At 36.6% G+C, this 16,767-nt stretch overlaps 1 protein-coding gene across 1 annotated transcript in view; it reads right to left on the minus strand.

Moving 5' to 3' along the window:
- ZFAT (zinc finger and AT-hook domain containing) overlaps nucleotides 1-16,767 on the minus strand; it is a 77,441-nt gene that overhangs the window by 8,661 nt on the left and 52,013 nt on the right. Inside the window, exons 11-15 of the mRNA XM_026039566.1 lie at nucleotides 16,194-16,282; nucleotides 11,873-12,011; nucleotides 5,012-5,130; nucleotides 3,488-3,614; nucleotides 1,605-1,735 (exon numbers count right to left, since the gene is read on the minus strand). Of these exons, the coding sequence (XP_025895351.1) occupies nucleotides 1,605-1,735; nucleotides 3,488-3,614; nucleotides 5,012-5,130; nucleotides 11,873-12,011; nucleotides 16,194-16,282 (605 nt within the window). The remainder of the gene's footprint in view (nucleotides 1-1,604; nucleotides 1,736-3,487; nucleotides 3,615-5,011; nucleotides 5,131-11,872; nucleotides 12,012-16,193; nucleotides 16,283-16,767) is intronic.

Below are 16,767 nucleotides of genomic sequence, written 5' to 3' on the forward strand. Positions count from 1 at the left end.
CTCTGGAGGTCTTCCAAACCCGCCTGGATGCCACCCTGTGCCACATGCTGTAGGTGTGCCTGCTTGAGCAGGAAGGTTGGACTAGATGATCTCTAGAGGTCCCTTCCAACCTTAAATATTCTGTGAAATATCTGTGAAATATAGCACACTACGCCTGTAGGCAGTGGCTCYGCTGCTAAAGGTGTTTTGAAATCTGCACATAATGCAGAACTGAAATCATTTTGATCTATATTCATCCTATTTAGTCACACAATTTGACTGCTACTCTTCATAAAAAAAGCATCTTTATAAGATTTTTAATCAAAATATCTGGTAATTATTGCAAATGAGCATTTCAAAATGCATTTTCTTGCAATTCTGCCTTCTTTCCTTGACTTTTGAGAGGTATGGTTCAGAATTACTCAAACTCTGTTTTCATAGACAATAGACTCCCCATTCCAATGGCATTTCTATGAGTTTAACATCCACAGTATGACAGAAGAACTATCATTAAACTTAACAGTTGGACCTACCAGAGCTAAATCAGAGTTTTGGTTCTTTAATTAAAAGGAGTTATCTACACTCTTCAGGAATTAAGACTCTTCATTCACTTCCCTGAGTTATCAACCATGTTGAGCACAGAGACCCTAAAGACTCACAGAATCACAGAAGACTGAAGTTGGAAGGGACTCCTCTAGAGATCATCTAGGCACAGTGCAAACATTCTTGTCTAAATCCTATGCATTACCACACTTCCAAGAAAATTACACACAAATAAAATTATTTCTACAAAATATGCCTCATTTTAGAAGGAATTATTGCCTACCACAAATTATGTCATGTAATGCTTTATTAGCCTGAATGCTGAAATTATGAAGTTATCTTATTCATGCTTTTTTGAATATTGACCTGAATTTCTGTTCTTTGAGAATTTCTGTGGTAATAACAAAGCTATCCAGAAATCTTTTCAGCCACAGTTGCAAATCACTTTAGTTTTTCTTTATTTCTATATTTTTATCATTATTTTTATATCTCAGCATACATGACACCTTAGGAYCCTACAAGTCTGCCTCATCTTAACCACCTGATAGCAGTAGTTGTRTGAGCACCTCAGAGCTTTGCATGAGCCAGAAGGACATTTCAGAGTGTTCTGATTACGTATGGATGCTGTGCCAAGGAACTTCTCTTTCTTTTAGATGATAGTAGGTGCTCAAACAAAGGAAAGTAGGTGCTCAACCAAAATGGAGCTACATTGGTCTAAAAACCTGAAAATGTCTTGGAAAAGCCATATTTTCAAACAAGTATGCATATATACACAAATACACATTTTGTGTATGTGCATTTTGTGCAACATACACACATACCCATTCCCTCCTAGTCTTATATATAAGATTATATACATGTAAGTGTATATATATATACACATACATATGTCTATGTATACACATATAAAGTATGCCTGTATAAGCACACAAATACATACACACAAATAGTCAAAAATCAGGTTTGGAAAAATCTCATGTGTCTTTCTTGCATGTCATTCAAAATTTATTTCTTGSAGAACACTACACTTTTCATAACACATACATGAAAACAAAACACAGCTCTTTCAGAAAAGCTCTCACCTGCTTTACCACCGTTACCGTGCCAGGTGCCATGGTAACCACAGAAGCAACTGCGGTGGCATCATGGGTTTCTGCACCCAACTCAATGATTTGCTGCAGGATATTCACAGCTGTTGGGTCAAGTCTTTCACCTACCAAAAAGACAAAAAGCATAAGACCGTTAGATTCACATACCATTTTTCACATGTAAGTGCTACGGAAACTGTTTTTCCTTCTGCCTTCACCCTGGTTCACAGAACTCTCTATAAATTTCCAACAGCTTAATAGCATGACACTTCAGTAATAGATCCATGGCAGAAAGCATTCACAGAACAAATTTTCCTGAAGAAGGCATGCATCAGCAAGTGAAACCACATTGCTCATTTTTATGCCTATTGGAAAGAGATCTACAAGAATATATTGACTACAAACACAAGATCAGACTGCTTACAGTAAGTGTAAATTAGGAAGCTCCAAGACTTTACAAATCTAAATGTGTACTTGCCAGAAGCTCAATTTTAACAGAACCTAAACCCTATTCTATAAGCAGCACAGCTACATAGGATATTACATGTCTGTGTTTACCATCTGTTTGGCCATCTGTAACTCTGCTCAACCTAAAACAAATCCTGTTATCATTAATGTGCTGAAGACAAAAAGTTAATTGCTTGAGAGAGGTCACGCTCATGACTTTGTTGGAAGAGCAGCAGAACATTTGCCTCTTTTTTTTTTTTTTTTTTTTGGTAATCTTGATATCTTGATAGTACAGGCTTGGTAAAGAAAAAGGAGCTTTTTTTAAAAACATATAGCCATATTCTCACACTCTTCTGGCAGAGTGAAAAGGAAAGATTCTGAAGCCAGCCAGGTACTAGAGAATGTTTTCTATTTTTTTTTCTATGTAACCAGCTTTAGACAAGATATCACTGCTTTCCATATCTAGCCAGAAGATGTCAGAGATGTCTCCTGAACTTGATATGTACTAAAGAAAATCATTTCACTTGGCAAATTCAAGTTGCATGCTTGAAACTGAAATTACATACACCACATTGCATAACTGAACCTAATTTAACTGAGATATTTTAACTTTCAACAGGTTTTCTTCACTAAGAATTCCCATTGATTAGAAGTTAAATAATACACAGAAATTGTCACTAACATTTTTTTTAATTATAAAATAACATGCTTGAAAAATCCATTTAAAAATGGGAAGTTCTGAAATATATATATTATATGTATATAAATAACTATAAAGATCAAAGCAATGACAATATATTTATTCATAACTATATATAAATATACATACACACACACACATATATATATATGTATGCATCAAAAAGCTCAAACATAAATTCCTATTCTGCACTCTGATGTTTCCACATTCTTAAAAACCTGATTTTTTTTTTTTCTTCCAGACTTTGTTATTTCCCACTTAGCAAATATTATTTAACACCTCTCTTCTTCTTGGTCAATGTGATACTGAGTGACTGACATTCTGCTTGGTATATCATTAGAATTAAACTTAGCGTTGTCTTAGGAAAGCAGTAAATGAGCTATTCCACGGTGTCACTTCTGCAGGCAGGTTGACTCAGAAAAAATAGCTGGAGAACTGCTGTTAGATACACACTACCTAACTGCTAAGACAGTTGATTCCACCATACATTTAATAATAAGTAGAGATATTTCCACCYGCTGAATAACAAAGGTCCAATACAGATTATGATAAATATTAAGGTTGTAATGATAAATGTGTATGCAATGGTCACTTTTGTTATTTATCTTCAAAGAAAAATATAAACCTCCAGAAATAAGTTCTGGATAACAAATCTCATCATGTTTAGAAATTTATGACAAGAAGATGTAGCTTGTGTTTCAACCTTAACCATCAAATAAAAGTCACTTACCATTCTCAGAAGTGTATCTAAGGTTCTGCAATGCAGCTACTGCAGCCTGAGTGCCCTGAACATCTTCTCCAGCCTCTGTGATATGGAGATACTGAGTGGGTGATTCTTCAGAAACTTCAGCAGTTAACTTGAAAACAAAATCCATCCAACACATTTAAAATCTCCTTTTCACTTTAGTAAATTAGAGAATGAAAGTTCCCAACATAATTCTGTATGACAAATATTGTAATAAGTGTTACACAAAGAATGAGTGATATAGAATTCCACAAGAGAWATTATATTAATTTTATTGGAGTTATGGTATTACAATAGAAGTTTATACTCCAAGAGTTGTTTTAAAAGGCTACATTACAGCTAGTTCATAACTAACAACTGACTTCTGTTGCACTACAGTTTAGTACATACTTTCTGGGCAAAAGTAATTTATAATGCTAATCCTTGCTGCTCTGCTAAAAGGCATCTGAAGTTTAAAAATGGCATTTTGTTTTAGAAAAAAAAATCTAGCATTATACTTTTTCAAGACAAGCTGTCAGCACGTACTCCTGCTTTACAGGTTCCTTTTGTTTATTTTCTTATTTAATTTAGGGCCATTTCCACATCACATTCTGGTCCTCTTATTTTATCAGGTCTGGAGACAGAAACAAGAGTGGACAGAAGACAGTTCGTAAAATGTATGTGGACACCAGACTTCAAAGAATCACCTTTTCTTACAGTGGCTTTTTCTCCTTTAAATAACTGTCCATAAGGTACTTTGTCTGATATCTTACAAGGATTTCACACTATATCAGCAGATTTTCAAAAAGTGTTGAACAAAAACTGCAGGAGGACTCTTCCATATGATGCATTAGGGCTTTGCCTAAGGCTAGAATTGCCTGAAACTTAGCAGAACAGCTCTCAAACTAGGGAGGGCAGTCAACTGCAGTTGACTTCTGGCTTCTCACTCTCATTGGAAAACCAATATGGCCCACTTAGGCAGTTAAAAAGATTTCACCAGTAAGCTTGTCAACTGTTCTTTTTCTAAGCTCAAGTTTCTAGATAGTTTTGTGTTTCTGCAATASTTTCTGCACCTAAAGCCATCTTGCTTACATAACAGTAACAGCTCCCATTTAAAACAAATTGTTGCCCACAGCGGAGGCTTGAAAGGATAAGACCCCCCCAAGGCAGCTGCCCCACTCCTCCTCAAACTGAGAAACTTCGTGTTGTTTTTGTTCTCTAACCCAGTTTCTTGGTCTAACTTAAACTTTTTCAAGTTTTTAAAGTCTGATTTGCCTCAGTGATACCGTAACTGCTACGTACAGATTCAATACATTTCAGATTGAATCTGAAAAAAACAATGACAGAAAAGTTACTCTGTAGAATCCTACCACGTTTTAAGTGGTCAATTTAGTTTTCTAGATTTATGGCTAAAGACTTAAAATGCAGCAAAGCAAGCCCTTAAAACCTTGTTAATCCTATCAGATACTAAAGCAGTCCAGCTTAACAGTCATAGGACCACATGCATTCAAAATGGTATCTTTGGTTTACCTCCCACTTTGTCTCTCCATCATGTTCCACTAGCTTCAGACCATGCTTGTTCTTAAGATGTCTGTTGAACTCCCATTTTGTACCATACACAAAGCTGCAAACAGGACATTTAATGCCACCTAAAAGGAAACATAAATAAGCTAAGTTACTTCTTATATAAATTCTTTTTCAAGGCAATATGGACCTACGTAATTTGAGCACAATTCTCTCAAACCRCACAGTTACAATTCAAACCACTTCACCAAATATCCACCATAAAAAAAAAAGAAGAAAAACAAACACATTGAACACATACAATGTCTAAAGGACAATCTGGTTGATAAAAATGGAAGGAGTCAGGAACACAACTTATATGTTTGGGAAAGCAGAGCAATCCCTTGTTCCTGCCTGCATCTTTCCCTATTCCCCCATTCACAGATTCACAGACTCACAGAATATTTAAGGTTGGAAGGGACCTCTACAGATCATCTAGTCCAACCTTCCTGCTCAAGCAGGCACACCTACAGCATGTGGCACAGGGTGGCATCCAGGCGGGTTTGGAAGACCTCCAGAGTAGGAGACTCCACAACCTCCCTGGGCAGCCTGTTCCACTGCTCTGTCACCCTAACAGTAAAGAAGTTGCTCCTCACCTGGAGGAGCAACTCTGGGGGTCCTAACTGGGACCCCCAGAGAGGGATGTGCAGAGGGATGGAAAGAAAGCACAGGAACAGACAACTATCTTCATTAGTCTCAGCTACTACTGCATTTGTGTAATTAGGCTCATGTGGGCCTAATGCTGAGTTTGACCAGCATCTGTCCTGTTTCTTTAATGGGTCACAAAAATTACTGGCAATGCAGGAGGTACTTCAGCTTGTGCAGAACTTCTCCCATAGTTGTGATTCTGGTAGAAATTCAGGCTAATGACTAGTCACAGTTATACAGTGACATTTCCTTCAAGTCTGAGGGCATTTGTGAACGATATTTAGCTTCAGACCCCCCATTAACACAGCCTAGCACATGTATTCAATAATGATAAACTAGGGCTTTTCTCAAAAAGCCCTTTCTATCCTTACTTCAAATCACAAAGAGTTCCCAAGATACTATTTTAATGTCTCTCCTGTTATATATCATTGCAGTTTCAAACATATGTTGGATGTATACTCTACAGTTCTACAAGATTTAGGCTTCTGGCAAGGTAAATATTTAAATAATTTGTTTTCTGTTGTCTTACAGGGCACTGTACTCTTTTCAAGAAGTGCTGGTGCTTTCTTATATAAGTTCTTATAAAAACTCCAGAGATCTTCTGGAGCTTCTGGACAGCTTCTAAGTCACACTGAGATCTTAAATATTTAATATGCACAATATAGGCACATTTTCATAATTTTTAAAAATATGTTTCTCTCTTAAGAGAGCTGTTCACAGAATCACAGAATGGTTGAGGTTGGAAGGAACCTCTAGAAAACATTTATTCCAACACCCCTGCTCAAGCAGGAACTCTCCTGCTCAAGTCTCCTTTCAGTTAATTTTTGTGACAAATTATCAAGATAAATCAGGAAGTTGGGAATGTATTAACTGTTTCAAATGTAGTCTTACAAGTTGGTTATAAACCAAAAGCTGATTATAAGCCCAATCTGACTGCAGAGTGTTTCAGGAAYGGAGTGGTTGGAGAAAGTCTTCAGTTCTACAGCTATGGAAACAGATTCTATGTCATTCTGCAAGTGCAAAAAACTTTCTATTTTGATAAACTGGAATAATTGCAGTCAGGAGCTTGGCTCTTGCACTGACAGTTACTGTTCTAAGATTTCTCCCTGTCTCGCCCTGCTTTGCTCTCCACCTTCACCAAACTTCGCTATTAGAGCTAATGCTCAACACCCTACACATAGCTGAAATAGTTTCCCTATTAATAGGCTTAATATGCAACAGTTCACAACAACAGAATACCTTGATTTGGATTAGAACAAGGATATATACAGTATAGAAAATTAAATGAAATGTTAATTCCACTTCAGTCTTCCGTATTAGAACAACAAAATGTCTAAGAGAGAAGACCTTTCCACTTTGATATTGAAAATATTATAACAATATACCAGATTAACTAAAGCTGCAACTTCACGTCACTATGACTTTAATTAAAGAATAACAAATGGAAGCACAGAATTAAACCAATATTGTAAAACTCCAGGTCAGCGAATTGATATTAAAGCTCAGAAAAATTAATTTCTACTCAATTCATTAAATAAATGGGTAATCCACAGAGAGGTCAACAACCTTCTCCAAGCACACCTACTTTTAATACTAAACAGACATCTGCAACCAAACGCTATACACAAATAATATATAGTTATATTTCTTTTCATCATAGCATCAATCTGAGCTCTCCCAGTCTCACTGACTGGCCTAGAAACTTAGTAAGACAATAATTACATTAAAGTGTGTGATGATAATAGTCTAATATAGCATAGAGGCCCCAAAGCAGTTATGTACTGTACAAGTTTCAGCACAAACATAAGTATAAAAGAGAGTGCATAATTATCTAAACAAAACAATGGACGTTCGGGAAAAATAACACAAAGAAAAGAAACAATTTATAGAAAAATTAGATGTGACTTGTCAAGTACCATAAGGCAAATTAAGCTTAGAAAGGAAGCTATCAAATTATCAAGAAGGCTGAGTCTCACAACAAAACTCCAAGCAAACAGAAATCGAATTGTAGGGTAATGCATACATGATATTCTTGTTCTCTGTGAAGATTACATTGCATTCTCATTGCTTTTATTTTCCTTCATTACTTTAACATAATAACAAATAAATGTCATATCACAGTTCTATAAAAAAAGATTAAAAAAATTAGCTATCCTATTTCTAATATGAGCCAATAAATGAAATATTGCCATCCATCTCTCACCAATGCAATTACTCAAACTACTATCTCTTCTATACTATAAGCTCTTCTAGGACTCTTGAGTAGACTCTACTAATTTATACTCTTATAAATATTTCTAATCAAGGTATCTGCAGTGACTACAATGCAGCCATAAGCAGGTAGGGAGAACCGGGAAAAAGTACGAGCAAGTATGAGACAACTCACCCTCAGCTCAGTGGACAATAAGAACAAATAATATATAATAGGAAGAATAGGCACAAGCTATTAGCCTTTAAATTTAGTTATCTTTTCTTTCACATTTTTGTGATAACATTTTTCACATTGAGAGGAACCTCATGAGGTTCAATAAGGACAAGTGCACCTGGGGAGGAATAACCCCAGGCACCAGGACAGATTAGGGCTCGACCTGCTATAAAGCAGCTCCACGGAGAGGGACCTRGGAGTCCTGGTTGACACCAAGTTAACCATGAGTSAGCAGTGTGCCCTCRTGGCCAAGAAGGCCAATGGSATCCTGGCCTGCATCAGGRGGAGTGTTGCCAGCAGGTCAAGGGAGGKGATTCTGCCCCTCTCCTCAGCTCTGGTGAGGCCGCACCTGGAGTACTGTGTGCAGTTCTGGGCTCCCCAGTATAAGAGGGATGTGGAGCTTCTCGAGAGGGTCCAGAGAAGAACAACTAAGATGATTAAGGGAATGGAACATTTCTCATATGAGGACGGACTGGGTGAACTGGGCCTGTTTTCTCTGGAGAGCTGTTTTCATTGGTGGCCAGTGATAGGACGAGGGGAAATGGGCATAAGCTGGAGCACAGGAAGTTCTGTCTCCATGTGAGGAGCAACTTCTTCACTGTTAGGGTGACAGAGCAGTGGAACAGGCTGCCCAGGGAGGTTGTGGAGTCTCCTTCTCTGGAGGTCTTCCAAACCCGCCTGGATGCCACCCTGTGCCCCRTGCTCTGGGTGTGCCTTCTTGAGGAGGAGGGTTGGACTAGATKATCTCTAGAGGTCCCTTCCAACCTTGAATATTCTGTGTAATATTCTGTGTAATTTTTAATTTCGGATCATGTGCATTATTCTACGTGATGGGTCACAGAGCAGGATGTAGAGCCGTCAAATGAAGCTGCGTCTGGGAGAAGTGCACCTTCTAACACAGCTTTCTGCAGGATAGGTCCTGCTAAGTGACACATACTAGGTGGCCTCTTTATTGATTTAAAATCTCACATGATCATCTAGAAAGCTGCCACAACACTGCAGTACAAGCAGGTGATACATAAATGCTACGTAAGGCGCAGAAGAAGGGGAAGAGAAAGGAAGATGTTACGTCAAGGATGAAAGTCTATCACAGTTAAAACTAAAAGGTTGTTCTATTTAATCTCAATATCTTCATGATAAAATACTTTGGCATTCTCAACAACTTCATGATTTTTTTTTTGTTTTGTTTTACTGGAAAAGTATTATTTTTAGACATGCAGTTTTCTGGCTCCCAAAGGAGAGATCTAAATACCATATGATTAGTATCATTTGTTTAAAATATTACAAATGTGATCCTTAATTTGACACCAGCAGAATTCAATCTCAAGAATTTAACTTTAAGAGCATCTGTAGATGAAATCCTTTCAGTGCACAGATATAATATTATATATATGTGTGTATATATATATAAATCTATAGATTTATAGAATTATTTCTGGGGCTTTTTTTTGACAAAAGTGAACCAAGAAATACCACATTAAAAATAACACTGCCTGAAAGTTTTATCCTTGAAGCAGTTGTGTTCCTTTCCTCTATAGTGTAAGTTTAAAGGTGGAGTCTCAGCTTCAAATTTGAATATTCTTTTGGAATTTTAGTACTATTTTCATGTGAATTAATGCCTTTGATAGACAAAACTTTTATAAGATGAGTAATTTGGGAACGCTCTTTAGAAATAATGTAATCTGGCAAGAATTATGCTCTATTTATTATCTATTATCATGGTATTATTCTGCTCTCTGTTTTTCTATATAATAAAAAACATTTATAAATCCCAAAAGGAAAAAAAAAAAAAAAAAAAAAAAAAAAAAAAAAAAAAAAAAAAAAAAAAAAAAAAAAAAAAAGAACTGAAAGACCTGTGGTTCCTGTTCAAAAGTAGGGAAAATACTTAAAATTACAAGATCTGAAGAATCTCAGCTTTACCAACTAGTAAACTTTCAATCCAATGCGATTGGGGTTTCTCGTCTTTCTCTGCACTTCCACTCACACTAGGTAGTAGAACTGCATTAGTTTTGTCTTTCCTGAATCTCTAAATACGTTTTATACTGAAGAAGACATTGCACAGTGAGTTGCTTGCTTAGATTCATCTGCCCAGTAAAATTTCTTTTGAGAACTCAACTGGCATGTGTCTCCTTCGCTGGCATCCATACCCTGAGCTGTTCTCCAACGAGTGAAGTACAGTTTGTGATAACTATACAAAAGAGAAATAGCAGAAACCAAGCAACTAATAGCATTGACTGTCTTTTAAGAAGTTCAGAAGGTTTCAGAAGATCAGATGGAGTATTTCAGTTGGGATGATTTTCATAAATAAAACACCAACATAAAAATATAACGTTTTTGATAACATATAAATGTGTTGAAAACTTTTACAATCTAATTTTCATTTTCTCTTGCTATCCATGGGCTCCTGCATTTAATCTTGAAATTCACATGCTCCCTGAAAACCTTGTTGTCTTTCTCTCCAGATATTTTTACCACGATTATCTTGTTACCTTAGGCTTCTGTGCTGAAATCATCACATCACAGAATGACAGAATGTTCAAGGTTGGAAGGGACCTCTAGAGATCATCTAGTCCAACCTTCCTGCTCAAGCAGGGACACCTACAGCATGTGGCACAGGGTTGTGTCCAGGCGGGTTTGGAAGACCTCAACAGGAGGAGACTCCACAACCTCCCTGGGCAGCCTGTGCCAGGGCTCTGTTACCCTCACAGTGAAAAAGTTCCTCCTCACCTGGAGATGGAAATTCCTGTGTTTCAACTTATACCCATTTCCCCTTGTCCTGTCACTGGCCACCAATGAGAAGAGCTTGTCCCCTTCCTCCCTACATTCTCCCTTCATGTACTTATATATGTTAATCAGATCCCCTTTCGGCCTTCTCTTCTCCAAGCTAAACAGGCCGAAATATCAAAATCAAACATCAAATGATTAAAGTAGCACAGACTATTTTAGATCAWGAATTCAGAACTCGTTCTTAAATCAAGACCTCACATCATTTTTATCCACTTATTTGCAGCAAGAAGAGGCAGTTTATGTCCYCCTGAAAATCAGTGCATCTGCTCTCGATCATTAAGAAGGAAGGCAGGAAGTCTACTGTTTGGCTGCTATGGAGAGGCACTTCAGCACAGTCTATGTACCTAAAAACCTCAACAAAAATGCTTTGATTAGTATGTACCTAAACATTTAATTAGGTTATTCTTAAATTTATTACTAGACACATGGAAAACTTTCCTGCTTATTCTTAGACCTAAACAGGCATCCACAATGTGCATCCAAAACTCCAGAATTTAAAACCTACCATGTTTGCATTTGTAACATTTTTCTTGTAATCTTTTTAACTCTGTTTGCCTAGTGGGGGAATAATTTGGTGCCATTTACTGTTCGCTGTCCTTTCTGTTGGCTCAACCTTACAAAAATGTCATAGAAATTGAACAGTAAGTCATACACTTCAAGAGAGACTGATCCTTTATTTATGAAGAGAGATAGATAGGTGAGGGAAAATGATAAATGTATATAACTTAATAGATGGTATTGACAAGGTAAATCCAAATTTCAGTTCAACTATCTGTAAATCTAAGAACAAAGATGCTGAGTGATATGTAAAAAGTGGCCATTTCAGAATTTTTAAAAAGAAACAGAGTTTTTTAACATAGCATCCAGTAAATTGAGGAAAGTGTATGTCACAGAAGTTCACCTTTACATCAAGTCTTCTTTATGGAGCAAATGAAAAAACAAAATTGCCCTAYATGGTGGAAATATACCTTGTTGGATAAGCGCTTCTGCTGCTGGTTCCCCAGAACCTACATTTACATACTCTTCATTAGGATGCTTTCTATTGTAATGCCTCTTCAGGGAGCCAGATATATTGCAAGAATAATGGCAATGCGCACAACGGAAAGGCTAGRAAGAAAAAGAACGACATTAAAATACAATACAGATGTCCTGACATTCTTTAGATACAGATCTAAGCCATAGTACTTTGATCCAGAGAAAAATGCTCATTCCTGGTTTACACATCTTCTAAAGAGACCTTCCAAAATGCTGTATAAAAAGAAGTTATATCTAAATCTTACCAAATAAGTTGGTACTTTTTATTATGTGCAAGACACCGAGTATTTTCAACATAATAAAATCACTGCCTCCCTTTCACAATTGTGTGAGCTGTGTATTTTCATAACTGATGACTGCAGGCCTGACTATGCAAAAGGCTTTTTACTACAATAAATTTACTACAAGTAAATGATCTGGTTCTCAACTGCTACACGCTCAACAACTTTGGTCTTAAAAGGAAGTGCTAAAATAGATTAGGGTACAATATGAAAGTACAGCCAACGTCATTTAGTAGGTAATTCTAACTGACAGGGTTGACCTCTTCCTTTCCTTTCAACATGCTCTCAAATGCTCTCAAATGCTCTCAAATGCTTCCCTTTCACTTTGAAAATAACCCTTTGACTGAGATATGTAACAGGTATACAAAGCTAGACAGAAGTATTAGTGTCCTCACATAACAGGCAGACAGTGATGGAAATTCTTGAGGAGAAGCTAAGTACCTCACAATGGGATACAAGATGCAACATTAACTGCAATAAGACCCATCTGGTCAAGAGAACACAGTTGATAGAGGAGCATTTATGAATCAGACAGACTTAAAGCAGGACATTGTCTCCATGTAAGGGTCCATTGACCAGAACCTCAAGTCCCTCAAGYTGTTTCTCATGACCTTCTTGCAGTCTCCAAGCAGCAAAAATAAGGCAGACAAATGGTGTTCATGTTTCTGTAACCTTACAGTTCAGCGAATGCTCTAATATTCTGTGATTATATTATTCAAAAAGAAATACTCTTCTCTGGTTGAAACTGTTCTTTTGAAGAAAACAATATAGAGTTCTTTCGGACACAATGCTGTGTTCCTGTACCACTCTCATGACATTTGCATGCAGTATATGCTATCGGCCATCAGATAGCATTGGAGGAGGACACACATACATCATTTCGTTTTTGAATCAGGCTTTATACAGTTAATGGCACAATACCTATAGCTCTGTTCAAACAGAATGACTGAGCACTGTGATAATAAAGAGAATAAATAACAAGTGGAATATACCCATGACTCCTGCAGTGTCATCTGTGTCTATAAAATCAGAAACCCTGTTGACAGGCTGYTTTCCTTACATCAYAGAATCACAGAATGGTTGAGTTTGGAAGGGACCCCKAGAGACCATCTAGTCCAACCCCGCCCTGCTCCAGCAGGGACACCCAGAGCACGTGGCACAGGGCGGCATCCAGGTGGGTTTAGAAGACTTCCAGAGGAGACTGCACAGATCTCCCTATTGATTGTCTTGAGCAAACGGTATGGCACAACAGCAGCTTTATTGCTGCTCACAGGGCAAACTGGGCTGGAGCTGAGCAAGTACAAACAGCAGAGCTGTCCCACTCTCTTACTGTCAAACACCTTTCTCTATATGCCAGGTTCCCCTCTCATTCCACAGGACGTAAGGCCAGCCAGACTTTCAGAGTAACTTACTACAGAAACTTATTCAAGTAAATCTACAAATATGAATTTCAATATGTGGGAGATTGTAACAAGGTCAGGACTGTCTGATAAGTAAACTCTGACTGCTTACAGATCCACATCAATATAAAGTCTAGTACAGAAATATAGAAGTTAAAAATACAATAWCAAAAGCAACTCTGGTTCTTTAAATTTTGCAATCAATTATTTTTTCAGATCCTTAAAAAGCTTTTCTTTTCCCTCTACATGTGGTCTAAAAAGAGCCACAAATCAACAGGAAAGGTAGACTACAGGTGGATGCTGGTAGAAACTTGGATCATACTGCTGTGGAACTGATGACGTCCCAGAAAAATAAGGATAAATGAACACGGATGGCAACTAGAAAATGTCACAGAATCTAGAATCATTACGGTTGGAAAAGGCCTTCAAGATCACTGAGTCCAATTTTTTTTCTTTTTCTTTTTTTTACATCACTACTGCCTCTTCATGTCATTGGCCAGGGTCATGGCAATAATAAAATGTTAGAATTTTTAATGAGAATATTCTTGACAGTGCAGATTATCCAAATGTATCTTTACAACCATAAAATTGCCCAGTATTGATATTGCAATAAATCAGCACTACAATCTGCTACTAGTTAAAAAGAACATGCACGCATCACTGACTGTCATGCTGTTCTGCAAGCAAGTACAAAGAGTCTAAGTAGGGAGGACTGAACAAATGAATGAATGATAGATATATCTGAGTAGAACTCCTTTTTTATTTGAAATGTCAATCTGGATGTTCTKGAAAATACATTAAAGGGATAAGGTTATGTCAATTAGAAATGCTCTTTTCAAAAGAGACTTTAAAAATACACTTGACTGAAGATACAGAAAAAGCAAAGAAGGGTTCAACATAAACATACATTGCTTAAGGTGGTCAAAAAACTTATTGAAGACATAAAAACAGCAGTTCAAAAACCTGACAAGCATTATTATATTAAGTATATAATAATACAATTTCTAAAAAGCTTTAAAATCATTTTTTATCAATGCAATACTTTTAATTTATCCTTCCTTTGTCATATTCAACAACTTCTGAATCTCTCCTAAACTACTTAGTCTCCACTACCTTTCAGCCTCTTGTACTACGTACTATGAAGGATATTTCATAACCCTTAATTCAGTTCATCTCTGGTTATCCATATCTCCTGTGCTACTTTGTACATCTCTCTATATCTGCCCATCTTTCCAACCACACCAATTTCTATCTTCTGCTTCTTTTGTTTCTCCTTCAAATTCTATGCAAGTGCTACATAGGAGGCAATGCACAACTAACAAATTGGATTTGAATCCCTTTGACTCCTAACTGACCTATTTCAGTGTTTGACAGGTCTCTTAATAATGCACTGAACTTTTATGCAGGCTGATACCGAGGACTGAACAGAAGTGCTGGGTCAACGGTTCTAAAGGCAAACAAAACCAATAACAACAAACCAACCTATCCTCAGGTCAAAACCAGCTCTATTTCAAGGACCGCATTATAATTCTTCTTGTCCAATTATTGTGACAAGATAAAAATAGTTTATTCTATTTACAACAACAAAAAATCCTGTAAAAAGATATGACTCTGATAGAAAGTTATAAAATTAGGAAAAAAAATATTGTTCAAAAYCTCTCATCTGTCTAGAACATTTGTTTTTCTTTTTATATGTCTACCTTCCAAAATTTAAACTATAATCAAAAAAGTGTCTTCTTTACTGCTATAGAAAGGTACAGAGCATTAGTTCTTATTAAGAATGGTTAAAAATACTCCTTAAAGAAGTAAAATAATGGAGATAATGAAATATGTTGCACATAAGAATTWTGATATCTTCAGTAAGAAATATGTTAATTGACAAGATAGATTGTTACATTTTCTATACATATAMAATACTGAATTCTTCTGGAATAGATACTAGTATAATTTATATTTCCTGAATATAACATTTCACCACTCATAACATCAAAAACCATTACGTTGCAAACAAAACTACAGTTTAGTAAGCATAAAGACTATATCCAATCAAAATGAATAACAAACTTCAAAATCCTTTGCAAGACAAGTTTTAAGTAATTGGAGTGTTTTAGAATTAACTCTCCCCAATTTTCTTCAGGTATAAAGGAATTCATCCATAGTACATTAGACTGGCAAAGTCTCACAGAAAATTAAAGCAGGAAATCAATAGTGACATTAAAGAGATTCAATTTATTAACACCCAAAGACTTTGAAATACTTAATAGGTTAGTTCTGTGAAGGAATGGCAGCCAGGCAACACATAAGTATTTGTTTTATATTGCAAAATATTTATACCTTTTAGGCAAGTGAAGATACCAAATATTAATAGTCCATGAACAAAATTCTAGTATATTTTGTTCTATGGTGTACTATCTCAGAGTCTGAATGTAAACTCAAAATTCGCTAAATACTAAAATATTAAGATCTCATAATTTCCTCCAGAAAGGAAAATTTGCCGGCTTCAAAATTGATATCTAAACTTCCAAGTATTTCTAAATGAGTTATAATTAGTAATGATTTATTTGTTCTCTTACCTTGAAAGAGACATGTTGTTCCATATGACGCAGGAGCTGTGGTTTTTGAACAGCTGTATAATCACATACTGTACATTTAAATTGTTTTCCTGCAATGAAAATAAAAGTATATGTGTTTCGTCTTCTATTTAAGTTCAGAAAACTACTTACGATATTTCTTCATAAAGAAGATTTCCAAAAGAGGAAGAATGAACAATCAACCACTAAACTGTGAGGTGGGCACCTGCTCTGCAAAATTCTGGTGAAATAGAGCTAAGGGGAGTAAAGAAGAAAAAAGAGTTTCAAGTGTCACCATTAACATTAATTACCAGAGATGCTCCTGGAAGAACCACTAGGGGAAGGAGAAAAAGGATTATTATAGGATAGCCTAAAGGGAAGTAGGAAATCACAGAATCACAGAATCACAGAATATTTAAGGTTGGAAGGGACCTCTACAGATCATCTAGTCCAACCTTCGTGCTCAAGCAGGCACACCTACGGCATGTGGCACAGGGTGGCATCCAGGCGGGTTTGGAAGACCTCCAGAGTAGGAGACTCCACAACCTCCCTGGGCAGCCTGTTCCACTGCTCTGTC

Source organism: Nothoprocta perdicaria, unplaced genomic scaffold (genome assembly GCF_003342845.1).
Source record: "Nothoprocta perdicaria isolate Ctin4 unplaced genomic scaffold, notPer1 scaffold_233, whole genome shotgun sequence".
Taxonomy (NCBI): Eukaryota; Metazoa; Chordata; class Aves; order Tinamiformes; family Tinamidae; genus Nothoprocta; species Nothoprocta perdicaria.